Below are 17,338 nucleotides of genomic sequence, written 5' to 3'. Positions count from 1 at the left end.
TGTCACACTGCATTTCTGTGATGTCACATCTCTTCCTATGTGCCACAAAACCACCTTGTGATGTCACACAGCCTCCTGTGATATCACACAGCAACATTTGATGTCATAGTTCACTCTGTGATGTCACAGTCAGTATTGTGATGTCATACAACCTGTCCTGAGATGTCACATGGCTCTTCTATGATGTCACTGCCCACTCTTGAATTTCATATCACAACCATGTGGTGTCACAGTCTGCTCAGTGATGTCACAACCCTCTCTGTGATGTTGTACATCTAACCTCTGGTGTCACAGTCCTCTCTCACATCACAACTTACTAAGTGATATCACCCAGCCCACACTGTGATGTCATACAGCCACACTCTGAAGTCACAGCTTGCTCTGTGATGTCACAGGATCCCCTCTGTGATGCTGCAGCTGCTCAGTGACCTCACACAACAAACTCTGGGATGTCACAGCCCCAGCTGTGACCTCACACAACCCACTCGGAGCTGTCACACAGCCCTTTCTGACATCACAGCTGCTCTGGGGCTCCAGGACACAGCCACAGAGGTGCTGCTGGGACACAGCCCCCTCTGGCACATCCCACAGCCCCTGCCAGTTCTGAGCCCCTGGCAGCTCTGTCTGGGCCTGCTCTCTGTGTCCCTGAGCTGCCCTGGCAGAGCCCCAGCCCTGCTGGGCTGTGCTCAGGAGCTGCTCCTGGCCAGAGCTGTCTCCCTGTTGTGGTCTGCTCCCATGGCAACATCTGACCCATTGTTATGGTCTGTTTCCATAACAACCATCACCAGCCCCCTGTTGCTATGGTCAGTCCCTTGGCAGCTCCATGGAGACCCCATGCCAGGGCTGGTTGCCATGGACACCAGCTCAGGCCTGGAGCCAGAGCCTGTTGCCATGGCAACCATTTGCCGTCCCATCCCCAGGCTCATGGGATCCCAGAGCCACAGAATTGGCTGAGTTGGGAGGGAGCCATGGGGATCCTCCAGTCCAACTGCTGGCCCTGCACAGGACACCCCAACAATCCCAGCCTGGGCCTGGCAGCGCTGGCCAAACACTGCTGGAGCTCAGCCAGCCCTGGAGCTGGGAGCCTTCCCTGGGGAGCCTGTTCAGTGCCCCAGCAGCCTCGGGGAAAAACCTTTTCCTCACATCCAGCCTAAACCTGCCCGCCTCAGCTCCAGCCGCTCCCTCCACTCCTGGCCCTGGGCACCAGAGGGAAGAGGTTCCCGCAGCCCCCAGCCAGGGACCCGCTCCCAAGGCTGCTGCCATGGCAACCAGGCCTGGCACCAGCTGGGATGCTCGGTTTCCACGGGCTGGGCTTCAGGAATGGCATTCCCCGATTTCCTGCTCCTGCTGAAACCACGCTGCCGCTTGCTTCCCTCCCACCTCCCATGGAAAGCACAAATGGCAAAGATCCCAGGCTGGGATAAGAACAATTTATTGAGAACAGCAACAGGATAAGGAACAAACAGACACAGAAACAATTTTGGTAACAGAAAGGATAAGACAATTTATTCACAGGGAAAACTAAAATACCACCAACTGACTCTTCCTCGCCACGTATTTCCTCCTGCCAAGAAAGCACACCCTTCTCTGGTGAGAGAGAGGGAGTCCTTTTCCTGCCCCTGGCAATGACCTGAGATGGGATTGAATATAATGGACCATGATCACAGTCTCACATTCTTTGATCCCACATCATGACATTGCCATGGGCAGGAAAAGGTACAGGTGTCTTCCCAGCATGGATCCCAGGGAACATGAATCATCAGGTCTCTTCCCAAAGTCAGTCCTCCAAGGGTGGATGACGCTGGAGCAGTGCACAAAGCACTTCCTGCACTAGGGGCACTTGCAGGGCTTCCCTTACCGGTGCCTCCGTTGGTGTTTGGTCAAGTGAGAGCTCTGGGTGAAGCTCTTCCCACACTGGGTACACTTGTAGGGCCTCTCCCCAGTGTGGATGCGCCGGTGGGTGATGAGGGTGGAGTTGTGTTTGAAGCCCTCCCCACAGTCGGGGCAGCGGAAGGGCCTCTCATCCGTGTGAATCCGCTGGTGCCTGAGGAGAGTGGAGCTGCTGTGAAACCTCTTCCCACACTCAGGACACTCGTAGGGCCTCTCCCCAGTGTGGATGCGCTGGTGGATGATGAGTTGGGACTTGAAGCTGAAGCCCTTCCCACATTCCCCACACTTGTAGGGCCATTCCCCAGTGTGGATCATCTGGTGGCAGATCAGGGTTTTCCTCTGTCTGAAGCTCTTCCCACACTCCAAGCACTTGTAGGGCTTCTCCCCATCCTGAAGCTGCTCATGGACCACCAGCTCAGAGCCCTGGCTGGATCTCCGGCCGCCTTCCAAGCACAGGGTGGGTCTTTCCTCCTCAGAGCACCCTGGGATGGGTTTGGAGCCCCTCCTCCTGCGGGATCTCGGAAGCTTTTCCTCCCCATTGGATTTTTGTGCTGTGGAGCAGCTGAAAACAGTCACCTTTCACGAAGTTCTGCCGTGGGGATTTGTCCTCCCTGGTCTCCATCCTCAGCTCCTTGTCTGGGGGAGGAAGGACAAGGAGAGGATGGGATTTGCCTCCGTGCCAGAGGGAAGGGGAAGGAGATCCCCACAGTGCGTCCCCGGCAGGACAGCGTCGGCAGCGGGGTTGTCCTGCAGCCGGGGGCCATGCTGGGCTGGGAGATGGAGCAGGAGAGAGGGGGAAAGGGGCACTGACTTCCTCCTCACCTGTCTGGGTGTCCTGGGGCATCTTCCTTTTCCTTGCAGCCTTCTCATCCAGCCAGCCAAAGTTTGGGATTGGGAAATCCTGGTTTGGGAGAAAACAATGAATGAGCACGTTGAATTTGAAGGTCCCTCTGTCCAAGTCCCTCTCTAGAAGTCCCTGGGTATCTGGGGGGTCTTGGTTTGAAAGGAAAGTGTTTGCTAAGGAAGGCAGAAACCACCATTGAAATTGATAAAAATGTAAGCAACAACCCTCTCCAAATTATTATAATCTTGAAATCAAAGTGCTCTCAGATAAAGATATAGGAATAGAAATAATAGTTCTTTACTAAAGGAAGAAAAATGAAAATGCAGCAGTACAAAAGAAAAAAAACAAAAAAACAGCACTCTGAGAGAGTCAGAATACAACCTGATACCCTGTTGGTCAGGGTGCTGGTAGCAGTCCGATTTAATGGTGGCTGCAGTCCTCCTGGAGTAACTGATGTGGTTCTCTTGAAGCAGTGATCCCATAGAAGATTGTAGCTTACCTCTGAAGTTCCGGGGCTGTAGATGGGTCCGGTCTCTCCTCTGGGAATCCAGTGGAGAAAGACTGCCTGTGGTGCTTTGATGCTCTGATTATATTCATGCAGGAATGCTTGGCTCCTCTCCCTGGCTGGAGCATCTCACAATGGGATGATGTCATTTTATCAGTCCTGCAGTGAGACTCAATGGCCCATTACCAGAAGATATCCCCCTGGAGGAAGGATGGGTGGTGGAAGAGATAAAGAACATTGCCTCACCTGGTTTTAACAGCTGGCCCATTAACAGAAGACATCCCCCATTTATGAGGGATGGGTGATGAAAGAGATAAAGAAAACTGCTCCTCTAGCTTTTAACAGATGGTGAGAGAATATATGCTTTTGGTTACATCTTGCATTGCAACCCAAGACATGGGGTCCATAAAAATTGTACACCACCAAAATTTGGCCCTGAAAATGCTTTCCAGAAGTTCCCCATTTCTGTTCTCTCCTTTTTGGTGTTCAGGCTTTCACCCCTGTCCCAGCTGCTGGGGGTCACGCTTGTACTGTGGGTCCCCTGTCTACTTGGTCCCTGACCTCTTCAGGCTGCTGGGAGTGCCAGGAATTTGAAAAGTTCTTCCCATTTCGATCTCCCCACTTAGGGATGCAGGAAGGTTTTGGGGTCCCAGGGTCCCTGCTCCCCTTATTCCCTTCTTGGGGGTGCAGGGGGACCAAGGAGACCCCCCTGCCCCTCTCTATTTAATTGAGGGTTCCTCAAATCATGGCACTCCCCCTCTCTGGGCTCCCCACTTTGGGGTCCTGGGGGACACAGGGCTCTGCTCCTCCAGGCTGCCTCTGCTGGCAGCTGCCACTGGGAACCCCAAATGTCCCCCTAAAGGACATTTTCTTCTCAGCCTTGGTGTTCTTCATTCTCCAATCATCACCCCCAAAAACCCAACCCAGGAAGCCCCCAGGATATCTGGGCCGAGCTCCCCCTCCCTGGTAACCTGTGGGATAGGGGGGGTGTTGATCCCATGGATGGGGGGGCTGTGAATTCAGGGAGTGAATCCCAGCTTGACTGGGATATGCTGGACCTGAGATCATACTGGGATAACAAGCACCTAACTGGGATTACTAGGACTGTCTGGGAATGTCTATGGACATGCTGAGGGCAGCTGGGATATACTGGGCGTGTCTGTGACCATATTGGGGATGACTGGGAACACACTGGGAACAATGGGAACCATGCTGGGGACAACTGGGAACAACTGGGAGTGACTGGGTCTGCACTGGGGGCAGCTGGGAATGACTGCAACCTTGCTGGGAGCAGCTGGGATAATCTGGGAAGCGACTGAGACTATACTAGGGCCAACTGGGTGCAACTGGAATCATGCTGGGAGGAACAGGGAGCAACTGGAACCATCCTGAGGGTAACTGGCATCCTACTGGGATCAGAGTGGGAGCAGTTGGGCCATGCTGGGCAAGACTGGGACCATACTGGCAGCAACTGGGACTGCACTCAGGGTGACTGAGAGTGGCTGGGAGCAACTGGAATCAGCCTGGAAGCACCTGAAGAGTGACTAGGAGCAACTGGGATAGACTGGGAGAAACTGAAACCACAGTGCAGGTAAATGGGAGCAACTGGAACCACACTGGATAATCCTGGGAGCAGCTGTGCCCATGCTGGGGTCATACTGGGATCCTACTGGAACTAGCTGGGATCATACTGGAAGTGACCACAAAGGTGCTGGCTGGGACTGGAACCATGCTGGAGGTGACTGGGAACAACTGGGCCCATCCTGGGAATGACAGGGAGTCACTCTGGCCATGACTGGAATCATACTGGGAGGGCCTGGGTGTGACTGGAACCATACTAGGGGTGGCTGGGTGCAACAGCTCATACTGGGGGTGACTGAGATTGTAGTGGGAGTGACTGGGATCATTCTGGAAGTGTTTTTCTGTAGATCTTCTGTCTTTCTGGTCTCTTTTTATTCTCCTTCCTATCCTACGTACCTGGAATATTTTTGGATATCTTAATGTTACCCAAAATCTTAAGGGTTAACACTTTTTAGGTTAAATGAGCTAAGTTTGCAAAGTTAAGGCTATGGTAAGAGTTCTTTGTGCAGTTGGATGTTGGATTAAACCCTTTGCCATAGTTCCTTGATTGTCTGTATTTTGCCAGTTAAATTTTGTGTCATTTTGACCTCTTAGCTCAGTTGGTCAGAGCATGGTGCCAGTATCACCGAGGTTGTGGGTTTGATCCTTGTGGGGCCATTATCTTAAGAGCTGGACTTGATGGTCCTTGTGGGTCCCTTCCTACCAAGAATATTCTTTGCATCTGTCCATGTTGAAAAGGTCTGGTTGTTGTTTCTCCTGTGCGCCAAATTCAAGCACAGGAACCTTTGGTTACCACCAGCATTGAAGTGTTCTGGGGTGTTACAGCCCTGCAGGCTCACAGTGGCCTCTTGTTTCCATAAGGCCCCACAGTGTCCCAATGGTCCCTTGGTTCCATGGGCCCAAGAGTGCCACAACGATCCCCTTGGTTTCACAACTTCCCATGGTGTCACACTGGCCCCTTGGTTCCATAAGGATCTGGAGTGTCACACAGGTTTATGGCATTTGTCCTTGCTGCCCCTCACATCCCACTGCCCCACAAAGAGCCCCGAGCCACCCGTGAGGGACAGGCCCTGCTGGGCCAGGCCTGGGCTCAGGACTTGGCCTTTCTGCTTCCTCCAACCCAGCCAAGGCTTGCTCAGCATTGCAGTTCCCTGCTCAGAGCCTTTGGTTCCTGGCAATCCTGGCCTCCAGGATCTGCTCTCACCAGTCCCTGGGGAGCCTTTGGCAGTCCCTGCCCTCAGCTGGGCTGATTGAAGCTCCAAGGGACTTGGAGTTTTGCTTCTGACTCCTTGAGCAGCTTCTTCAGCCTGAAGGAGGGACATAGGAGGATCAGGGAAAGGAGAAAGAACCACAAGGTCAAGCACTCCCTGAATTCACAGGCCCCCACCTGTGGGATCATCACACCCCATCCCAGAAGTGCCCAGGGTGGGGGAGCTCAGCCCAGATATTCTGGGGTGTCCCTGGATTGGGTTTTTTTGGGGGGATGTTTGAAGAATGAAGAACTCCAAAGCTGAGTGGAAATGGGGGAACTTTTTGGATTCCTGGCACTCCCAGCAGCCAGAAGAGGTCAGGGACCGAGTAGACAGGGGACCCCCAGTACAAGCATGAACCCCAGCAGCTGGGACAGGGAGGAACCCCTGAACACCAAAGGAGGGAGACCAGAGATGGGGAACACCTGGGAGGCATTTTCAGGGCTAAGTCCTGGTGTTTGGGAGGTTTATATGGACCCCATGTCTTGGGTTGCAATGCAAGTTGTAACCAAAAGTATGTATTCTATCACCATCTGTTAAAAACTGGTAGAGCAGTTTTCTTTATCTCTTTCATCACCCATCCCTCATAACTGGGGGATATCTTCTGTTAATGGGCCAGCTGTTAAAACCAGGTGGGGCAGTGTTCTTTATCTCTTCCACCACCCATCCTTCCTCCAGGGGGATATCTTCTGTTAATGGGCCATTGAGTCTCACTGCAGGACTGATAAAATGACATCATCCCATTGTGAGATGCTCCACCCAGGGGGAGGAGCCAAGCATTCCTGCATGGATATAATCTTGGAATCAGAGCACCACAGGCAGTCTTTCTCCACTGGATTCCCAGAGGAAAGACCAGACCCATCTACAGCACCGGAACTTCAGAGGTAATGTACGCAATTCTATGGGATCATTGCTTCAAGAGAACCACATCAGTCACTCCAGGAGGACTGTAGCCACCAATTAATCAGACTGCTACCAGCACCCTGACCAACAGGGTGTCAGGTTGTATTCTGACTCTCTCAGACTGTTGTTTTTTTGTTGGTTTTTTTCTTTTATACTGCTGCATTTTCATTTTTATTCCTTTAGTAAAGAACTATTATTTCTATTCCTATATCTTTAACTGAGATCACTTTGATTTCAAGGTTATAATAATTTGGAGAGGGCTGTTGCTTACATTTTTATCAATTTGAATGGGGGTTTCTGCTTTCCTTAGCAAACACCTTTCCTTTCAAACCAAGACCCCCCAGATACCCAGGGACTTCTAGAGAGGGACTTGGACAGAGGGACCTTCAAACTCAACGTGCTCATTCCTTGTTCTCTCCCGAACCAGGATTTCCCCATCCCAAACCTTGGCTTGATGGATGACAAGGCTGCAAGGAAGAGGAAGATGCCCCAGGAATCCCAGGCAGGTGAGGAGGAAGTCAGTGCCCCTTTCCCCCTCTCTCCTGCGTCCTGCTGGGGACGCATTGGAGGGATCTCCTTCCCCTTCCCTCTGGCACGAAGGCAAATCCCATCCTCTCCTTGTCCTTCCTCCCCCAGACAAGAAGCTAAGAATGGAGACCAGGGAGTACAAATCCCTGCGGCACAACCTCGTGGACAAGGCCGTTCTGAGCAGCTCCACGGTGCAGGAATCCAACAGGGAGGAAAATCCCCAGAGATCCCACAGGAGGAGGGGCTCCAAACCCATCCCAGGATGCTCTGAGGAGGAAAGACCCACCCTTTGCCAGGAAGGCGGCCGGAGATCCAGCCAGGGCTCTGAGCTGGTGGTCCATGAGCAGCTTCAGGATGGGGAGAAGCCCTACAAGTGCTTGGAGTGTGGGAAGAGCTTCAGCCAGAGCAACAGCCTGATCTGCCACCAGATGATCCACACTGGGGAATGGGCCTATGAGTGTGGGGAATGTGGGAAGGGCTTCAGCTTCAAGTCCCAACTCATCATCCACCAGCACATCCACACTGGGGAGAGGCCCTATGAGTGTCCTGAGTGTGGGAAGAGGTTTCAGACCAGCTCCAGTCTCCTCCAGCACCAGCGGATTCACACGGATGAGAGGCCCTTCTGCTGCCCTGACTGTGGGGAGGGCTTCAAGCAAAACTCCCACCTCATCACCCACCGGCACATCCACACTGGGGAGAGGCCCTATGAGTGTGGGGAATGTGGGAAGAGCTTCAGAAACAGGTCCGACCTCAGTAAACACAAACGTATCCACACTGGGGAGAGACCCTACGAGTGTCCCCAGTGTGGGAAGAGCTTCACCCAGAGCTCTCACTTGACCAGACACCAACGGAGGCACCAGTAAGGGAAGCCCTGCCAGTGCCCCAAGTGCAGGAAGAGCTTTCTCCACAGCTCCAGCTTCATCCCCCCTTGGAGAATCCACATTGGGAATAGACCTGGTGATCCGTGTTCCCTGGGATCCATGCTGGGAAGACACCTGTCCCTCTTCCTGCCCATGGCAATGACATGATGAGCGATCAAAGAACATGAGAGTCTGGCCATGGCCCTATCATTATATTCAATCCCATCTCAGGTCATTGCCAGGGGCGGGAAAAGGACTCCCTCTCCCTCACCAGAGGAGAAGAGTGTCCTTTCTTGGCAGGAGGAAATATGTGGCCAGGAAGAGCCAGTCAGTCGCATTTTAATTTTCCCTATGAATAGTTTGTCTTATCCCTTCTGTTATCCACATTGTTTCTGTTCCCGTTTGTTCCTCATCTCATTGCTGTTCTCAATAAATTGTTCTTATCCCAGCCTGGGATCTTTGCCTTTTGTGCTTTCCATGGGAGGTGGGAGGGAAGCGAGCAGCAGCGCGGTTTCAGCAGGAGCAGGAAATTGGGGAATGCCATTCCTGAAGCCCAGCCCATGGAAACCGAGCATCCCAGCTGGTGCCAGGCCTGGTTGCCATGGCAGCAGCTTTGGGAGCGGGTCCCTGGCTGGGGGCTGCGGGAACCTCTTCCCTCTGGTGCCCAGGGCCAGGAGTGGAGGGAGCGGCTGGAGCTGAGGCGGGCAGGTTTAGGCTGGATGTGAGGAAAAGGTTTTTCCCGCGAGGCTGCTGGGGCACTGAACAGGCTCCCCAGGGAAGGCTCCCAGCTCCAGGGCTGGCTGAGCTCCAGCAGCGTTTGGCCAGCGCTACCAGGCCCAGGCTGGGATTGTTGGGGTGTCCTGTGCAGGGCCAGCAGTTGGACTGGAGGATCCCCATGGCTCCCTCCCAACTCAGCCAATTCTGTGGCTCTGGGATCTCATGAGCCTGGGGATGGGACTGCAAATGGTTGCCATGGCAACAGACTCTGGCTCCAGGTCTGAGTCAGGCACAGACAGGGGCTCCACAGAGACCTCCCAGGGGTTTCTGGGGATGCTGAAGAGCCGTGTGCTCAGACGCAGTCACAGTAATTCCATGGTGACATCCCAGGGGACCCTGGGCTGCAAAGGCACCGTTCTGTCACAGGCACTCCCGGGGGCTCCACGGTGACATCCCAGGAGTCCCCAGGCTGCCAAAGAGCCGGGATGTCACAGATACTCCCAGGGCTTCCTGGCATGGGCAGAGTGATAGCTTCAGGCAAAAGCTTTATTTCTTTATTGGAGAAACCCCTGCTGGGTCATGAGGTGGAGAAATGACACCCAACAGCCACCAGGGATCCTCAAACCCCACTGGGATGCCTCAACTCTTAAATTCCTTCTAAGAGAGGAGACTGAAAGCAGCTGGATTCAATCCCAGCCCCAGAGTTTGTCAAAGGTTTATGTGTAAATATTTGACAGGTGGAACTGAACCGTAATGCAATTTGTCCCGCAGGATTAACAATGGTATACCAGAGATATTGATATAAATACAGCTACAATTGATTCTGATCATGATTAAAGAGAAGAATTTATTTACAGCACAGAGTAAATAAAGAACAAGAGTTATTTACTCCAGACTAGAGGAGCTATAACAATTATTAGACTATGGTGCTCTAGGAAGCAATTTTGAAGTGAACAGGGCCTTGCTGGAGTTGTTTGAGCTCATTCCAGGCACAGCCTCCTGCTCCAGCAGGAACTGCCTTTCCTGTGCCATGGCCAGGGCAGATCCCGCTGTAGGAAAAGCCCCAGGCCAGCCCCAAGCCAGGGAAGGGCTCTGGCACAAGTGCAGAGTGCCGTGCTGGGAGCTGTGCCAGGGACAGCCTGAGGCACCAAAGGCACCTTGGCAGCAGCAGCTGCTTCCAGGCCATGGCCAGAAGGCTCCCTTGGCACCCCAGCCTGGTGGCCAGCACTGCAGAGCTGCTGCTTCAGGGCTCATTTCTGGCTGGGCTCTGAAAAGCCACTGCTGCTCCAGGAGCCTGACTGGGAAGCAATTGGCCCCAGCACCCTGGGGACAAGATAATAATGAAACAACTCTTCATGGCAGCAGAGACAAGGCAGGGGCAGAGGAAAGGGGAGAGCCAGGCCCAGGGGACATGGCTGCAATGGTGATGGCTGTGAGGTCAGTGCCACTGCAGCAGCCTGGCTGGCCCTCAGCAGACATTCTGGCCAGGAGGGTTGTGAGGGCACCCAGCACATGAGAGAACCCACACAACAGGAATTCCATCCTTGGGGAGGGGCTTTCACTGTGTTAGGTTGCACAGAGCTCCTGCTCTGGGAGCATTTCTGGGATGGGGCATCCATTTCTCTGGAAAAACAGTTACAGTTTTGTGCCACTCTCATTGTAAAATATTTCCTCCTTCTAACAAATCCAAATCCACTCTAGATCACTTTAAAGATATTGATCCTTGTTGTGTCATTGCAAGATCTGGGAGGAAATAACTTTGACCAGTGTTTCCATCTTCACAGACCATGGAGAGGACCCAAAAATCTCCCAGGATGGGGTCTGGAGGCCTCATCCCATAAGCAGCAGGTAGAGGCTGAGGACCCTGGGCTGTGCAGCTGCAAGGCCCTGCCTGAGGCAACTTGTGCAGCCCTTTGGCCATGGCTGCTGGCCCTGGGCCTGAGGCCAGCAGGGGACAAGTGACCCTGGCAGCCCTGGGGCCTCATTGCTTCCTTGTCCCTGCTCAGCAGCCTGGCAGGGGCCGCCCCATGGTGCTGCCCTTGGCATTGCACATCCCCACATGCCAGTGGCCCGGGAAGAGCCCTGAGCAATGAGGGAGGGACAGCATCTGCCTTGCCAGGGGCTGGGGCTCAGCCCTTGGCCCTTGCCATTCCTGAAACACATCCAGCTTTGCTCAGCACCACAGACACCTTTCCCTTGCTTGTCCCCAGCTGCCATCAGGGCCTCCAGTCTTCTGCTCTGCCTGGAACCTGGGGACGCTTTCTCACTCGTGTCTCTCATTTCAACTGCAAGAAACTTCGGTGTTTCCAACTGACTTGGAGCTCTTGAGGAGTTTCTGGAGCACTGTGAGGGACTGACTGTGATGCCAAGAGCCCCAAAGGCCTGAGAGGGTGATGAAAGTGCTGGTGCTGTGTCTGTGCTGCTGAACTGGGCCGGGCTCCTGGCCCAGAGGCAGCTCCTGGCAAGGGCAGCGCTGCAGAGAGACAGCTCTGGCCAGGAGCAGCTCCTGAGCACAGCCCAGCAGGGCTGGGGCCCTGCCAGGCCAGCTCAGGGACACAGAGAGCAGGCCCAGACAGAGCTGCCAGGGGCTCAGCACTGGCAGGGGCTGTGGGATGTGCCAGAGGTGGCTGTGTCCCAGCAACACCTCTGTGGCTGTGTCCTGGAGCCCCAGAGCAGCTGTGATGTCAGAAAGGGGCTGTGTGACAGCTCCGAGTGGGTTGTGTGAGGTCACAGATGGGGCTGTGACATCACAGAGTTTGTTGTGTGAGGTCACTGAGTAACTACAGCATCATAGAGGAGACTGTGTGACATCACAGAGATGGCTGTGACATCATGGCATGGCTGTATGACATCATAGACGTGATTGTGAGGTCAAAGTATGTGCTGTGACATTACAGGGTATCTCTATGACATTCACAGAGATGGTTGTGTGACATCACTGATGGGGTTATGACATCACGGAGCTGACTGTGACATCATAAAGGATGGTGTGAGGCCATTGAGCAGAGACTGCCATCATCGAGGGTGGCTCTGTGACATCACAGAACAGACTGTGACTTCACAGGTTGAATTTTTGACATCACAGTCTTCTGTGACATCGCAGTACAGTTGTATGACAACACATGATAACATCCCAGAGTTGGCTCACTTAACAGAGCTCAAACTTAACAGGACTTCAGTTATACCTTAACCTTAACTGAAACCTCAACTGTCACAATTTATGGATGCTAGCTTTAGAACAGGCTGCAGGGAGCTGCAGAAAATGCAGGCCCATAGCCTCTCAGTCCTGCCTGAGAAGCTAGCCTGAGAATTCAAAGGAGGATTTCAAAACAATCCTCAGAGACAGAAAACAACTGCCAGGTGCTGTTTGTCTGTTCTCTTTTTTCTCCTTGCAGGAGAGGGTCAAGGGGGCAGTGTGCCCCTGACCAATGATGGTGATGTAGCACTTTGTTAGCCAATAAGAGTTTCTTTTCTGTACTTTCCACGTATCTGTCTATAAGACAGGGCTGAAGCAATAAACTAAGGAATTCTCATGTTGTGACTCCCTTGAGAGTCCAGTGTCGTTCTTTCTAGCCGTTCCCAATCGGAACGACAACAATTTAGCAAAACAACAGCATTTACTGTATTTTACCTGATTTATAACCTATGACTAAGCAAATTAGCAGAGTAATAATACTAAACAGTATTTAAATTAGCTTATAATTTATTTTAAACATAACAATGGAGTAAAAGAAGAACACTAGGCAGCATTGAACTTAGCTTATACCTCGTGACTTACCCTCACTCACAGGCCTGCCTGACTCAGATCTCCAAGGCACTCCAACCCCTCTGAGAGCAGCATTTCTGCCACATTTGCCAGGGCACAGCACTGGTGTGTGCACACAGACACAAAGAGGCAGTGCAAGGCAGCTGTGAGAAATTCCCCTGCAGGGCAGGGAAATGCTCCCTGCCGATGCTTTGGCATCTCCCCAGCGGGCCAAGGGCTGAGCCTGGAGGAGTGGGGGGATCGGCCCAGGCTCCGTCCTTGTTCGGGGATGCCCCGAGTGCAGCAAACGGGAGAGTTCCCGGCTCACAGAGGCCCCACTCCGAGGGAGGTGGCTGGCCCAGGAGAGCTGCAAGGGGCTCCTTTTGGAGCGCTGTTTGTAGGGCCCCAAGAGAGGGGCTTCAGGCACAGCAGTGTTTCATCCTGGCCGCACTTGGCATCAACAGCTTTCTTTGCAAGGCTGAGAACAGGGATGTTGTACCACGCAGGGAACAGGAACAGTTCCCAGGGCTGCTCCTGAAGCAAGCAGGAGCTGCTTGGGCAGCAGCAGTGCCTGGGAGCAGACAGTGTTTCTGATGAGCTGCAGAGGAGCTGAGCCCAGGGGCTGTTGGCCAAGGCCCAGGCCCAAGGAGCATTTCTCAGCTGGCAGGGCGGCCTGAGAAGGGGAGGGGGGAATGCACCAGCACAGGGCCCCATGGAACCAAGGGACCATTGTGACACTGTGGGGCACCATGAAATAAACAAAGCATTGTGACACTGAGGGGCCTCATGGAACCAGTGAGACCATTGTGGTCCCCACAGAACCAAGAGGACCATTGGGATACTGTGGGGCCTCGTGAAACCAAGAGGCCTTTGTGACACTGCAGGGCTGCATGGAACCAAAGGTCCAGGGTGACACTGTGGAGCCAGAGGAGACCTTTGTGACACTGCAAACCGCCAAGGTCCATTGTGACATTTCAGGCCTCATGGAACAGAGGAGTCACGTGACATTGAGGGGCCTGTGGGACCACAGAGACCATTGTGACACTGCAAGGCCTCATGGAATCGCTGGGACCATTGTGACACTGCAGGGCCTGATGGATCCTGAGGCCATTGTGACACTGTGGAACTCCATGGAATCAAGAGTCCACTGTGACACTGCAGGTCTTCTTATAACCAGTGCTCCACTATGACACTGCTGGAGCCCATGGAATCACAGCACCATTATGACACTGCAGGGCCCCATGGAAGTAAGGGTCCATTGTGACTCCATGGGGCCCTATAAAATCAAGGGAACACAGAACAGGTCTGGCTGGTTTGGCCTCCCAGGGGCCACCTGACTGGTCCAACTGACCTTGACATGTTGAGGGTCTCTTCTCATCTGCTATTAAAACACTAAATTCACTAAGGCACTGTGAATTCCTTCCTACAGGAAAGAACTGTCCTGCTTCTCCAGGCATCCATGGCCAAAATTTGGATTCCACCTCCAACATTCTAAAGACTGCTATATCCAAAGACTGCTCCCAGACAAAATCTGCCATTACTGACAAGTTGGGCTGGCCTTGGCCTCCTGATGTCCAGCTCTCACCTGCTTTCCAAACCCTGTGCCTCTTTCCTTCCTATGGAAAAGAATTGTCCTTCTCAGCCAGGTGCCCATGACCAAAATTGGAATTCCACCTCCAGCTTTGCCTGTTGTGAGAGACTGGAGGAGATTGTTGGCTGGAAACATTTTGTGTTTCAAAGGGGAGGAAGGGTCAGGTCCAGCCTTGTCCTGCCCTGTAACCCCAGCACTGCACTGCCCTGGAACCCCAATCCCCCCAGAGCCTCTATCCCAGCCCTGCAGTGTCTGCCAGTCCCTGGCACACCAAAGGCAATGCTCCTCACCCACCTCTGGAGCCCCCAGCCCAGCTCCTGAGTGACCAAATGATCAGAAATCCCACCTTCGGAAATGGCCCAGGAAAACCAAGGGGAACTTAAGGCTGAGCACAAGGCAAGCACACATCTTGACCCTACCTCCTCTTGAAATTTCTATCTGAATACTGCTGGAATCCAGGAGTTGGTAGCTGTGTGTGTGTTTCTCTGTATCTTCTTTGTCTTTCTTTTTGTGTCTTCTTCTATTTCTGTCCTCTTGCAAATTTGCATTCACTTAAAAATAAATAGATTTATAGTTTGTGAAGTTGAATGCGCCAAGTTAATGCTTTGAGAAGTGTTTTTTGTTGATTGAATGTCATATTAAATAATTTGTCAAACTTTCTCAGAATTTCTAAAGTTACCAGTAAAGATTGTTTTCTGGTTTTGACCTCTTCAAGATCTCTTATCAGTATTTGTCCAGTGCATCCAACTCAGAGGACACAAACAATTGTAATTCCTTTTAAATGTCTCCTTGAGAGAGTTGTTTGGGGGATGAGGATCAGGGCTTGTCTGTCCTGCTTGGCACAGCCCAGGCAGGGCTTTCACAGCCCCATTCCACACTCCATTTCCCACCTGGAGCTGCTGGTGAGTTCTGCTTCCCCAGCCCCGGGGATGCTCTCCTTGTCTGCCCATTCCCCCACGGTCTCTGGGCAGGGATGGCCTCAGTGGGGGCTGCTGACATCCTCAGCAACTTGGAGGCTGCTGCTGCTGCTGAGTTTTACTTCTCCAAAGGCTTGTTCAGCCTTCAGCTCTTCAGGTCAGGAATTCAGTGCCCCACGGCTCACTCACATTCAGAACTCCTTAACAAGCCAAGCCTCTGGGAATAACTTGATTCAAGTTTTCACATCTGATGTGGGTTGCCGTGGCACCCAAAACCAGCAGTGGGGTCAGTGCAGTGTCCATGGCAACAGCCCCTTGCAATGGCCCAGTGCAGGTTGGGATGAAAATCCACCCTCACAGCTGGCCCAGGGCAGCTCTGCAGTGCCCTTCCCCACAGCCTGTCTGCACAGAAACACTTCCAGGGCTCTCTGCATTTCCCTTCCCTCACTCTTGCCTCACTCACACACCTCCCAAAAACCCACTTGGTGCTTTCAGCTGCAAGGAGTTCAAAGCTTGTCTGTCCTTCAACAGCTGCTCTAATTCTGCCTTCAGCCAACTCTGGGGTTGTGTTTATTGTAGAACTCCCTGTGTGTCTGAAACATTCCTTGTGTGGCTCTGCCTTGGGGAAGGGGAACCTCCTTGGTGGCACCTTGGGCTTGGCACACACTTGAGGAGGGTGTCTGCTTGCCATGGGGAAACTCAGCAGTTTTAGATTGCTAAAATCAAAGAAGGAAAACCCCTCTTTGCCTGAGTGCAGCCAGTTCTGTGAGCAAAGCAGGTCCCAGGGGAGTGAGGAGAGACAGGATGGGGCTGGGGAATGTGGAGCAAGGTTGTCCCCACTGGGTCAGACCTCAAGGCACAGCTTCTCTGACCTGGCCAGACCTCCTTAGGAGAGACCCTGGATCAATATCCATCACTGAATGCTGCAATCACCTCTGCTCTAAAGAGAACAGGAATAAAATATACCCTTTTAAATAGGAATACCTATTTCCTAAAAGTTCTTTGAACTATTTCTCCATAACTATTGTAGGAAACTTTCCTAAGAACTGCACCAGACCAGAGGGAAATCAAGGCACAGCCATGGTTTGTTAGGACTTGCTTGATCCTAATGAGCCCCGTGGTGCATTTGGAGCTGAGCCCTTCAACTTCAGGACCTTAGAGGAGATTGCACAAACCTTTCCAGGAGTCAAGGTCAAGGAAAGACCCAAAGTGTCTCCAAGAATTAATGGGTGCCACTGAGGTCCATCCCCAACACAGGCTCCTCATGGACTCCTTGGAGGAGAGAACTGGAGGCCAGGATTGCACAAAAACCTCCCAGAGACTCAGTGTGGGAAGGAAAATCCAAAGTAGCTGAAAAAGCCCTGAGTATCTCAAAGTATTGATGAGCCCCACTGAGTGTCAATGCAAAGCTCCCAAGGGACTCGTTAAAGCAGATAATTGGGGCCAGGATCGCACAAACTTCTCAGAGACTCAGGGTGGGAAGGAAAAAGGAAAGTGCCTTAAGAACCTGAAGTACCTTGAAGCATTAATGAGCCCCACTGAGTGTTGTTACTGACAAAGCCTCTCAAGGGACTAATTACAGCAGATAATTGGAGGCCAGGATTGCACAAAGCTCTCAGAGACTCCAAGGCAAAAGCCAAAGTCCTTTGAAAAAGCTGCAGTCCTTGGGAGCATGAAGGAGCCCCCCAGGGCCATTCCTGAGCAAGGCTCCCCAGGGACTCCTTCCAGCAGATCCCTGAGGCCACTGGCATGTGGGCTAGGGGGGATGCTGAGGGCAGGCCAAGGGGGTGACAGTGGCCAGCCTTGCTGGGGCTGTGCCAGGAGGCCCCAGGGCCTCAGGACAAGGTGTCTCCTCACAGCCCTTGCTGGCACAGCATTGGCTGCTGTGGCCCAGGGCACCAAGCCTTGGCTTCTCTTTGTCCCCAGCTGTCATCAGTGCCTCCAGTTCTCTGCTCTGCCTGGGGCCTGGGGACACTTTCTCAGTCACGTCCCTCGGTGGGACCCATT

At 52.9% G+C, this 17,338-nt stretch overlaps 2 protein-coding genes across 2 annotated transcripts in view; one reads left to right on the top strand and one right to left on the bottom strand.

Moving 5' to 3' along the window:
• Positions 1-17,338, bottom strand: part of LOC111922621 (uncharacterized) — an 813,543-nt gene that overhangs the window by 298,609 nt on the left and 497,596 nt on the right. The window lies entirely within an intron of this gene.
• LOC111945726 (uncharacterized) overlaps positions 1-17,338 on the top strand; it is a 555,958-nt gene that overhangs the window by 457,251 nt on the left and 81,369 nt on the right. The window contains exons 12-13 of the mRNA XM_086874769.1: positions 8,076-8,360; positions 11,030-11,036. Coding sequence (XP_086730895.1) covers positions 8,076-8,360; positions 11,030-11,036 — 292 coding nt within the window. The remainder of the gene's footprint in view (positions 1-8,075; positions 8,361-11,029; positions 11,037-17,338) is intronic.

Source organism: Cyanistes caeruleus, unplaced genomic scaffold, assembly GCF_971803275.1.
Source record: "Cyanistes caeruleus unplaced genomic scaffold, bCyaCae1.hap1.1 HAP1_SUPER_30, whole genome shotgun sequence".
Classification (NCBI taxonomy): Eukaryota; Metazoa; Chordata; class Aves; order Passeriformes; family Paridae; genus Cyanistes; species Cyanistes caeruleus.
Note: the sequence above shows the minus strand (reverse complement) of the source record. Positions and strands in the feature narration are given on the sequence as shown.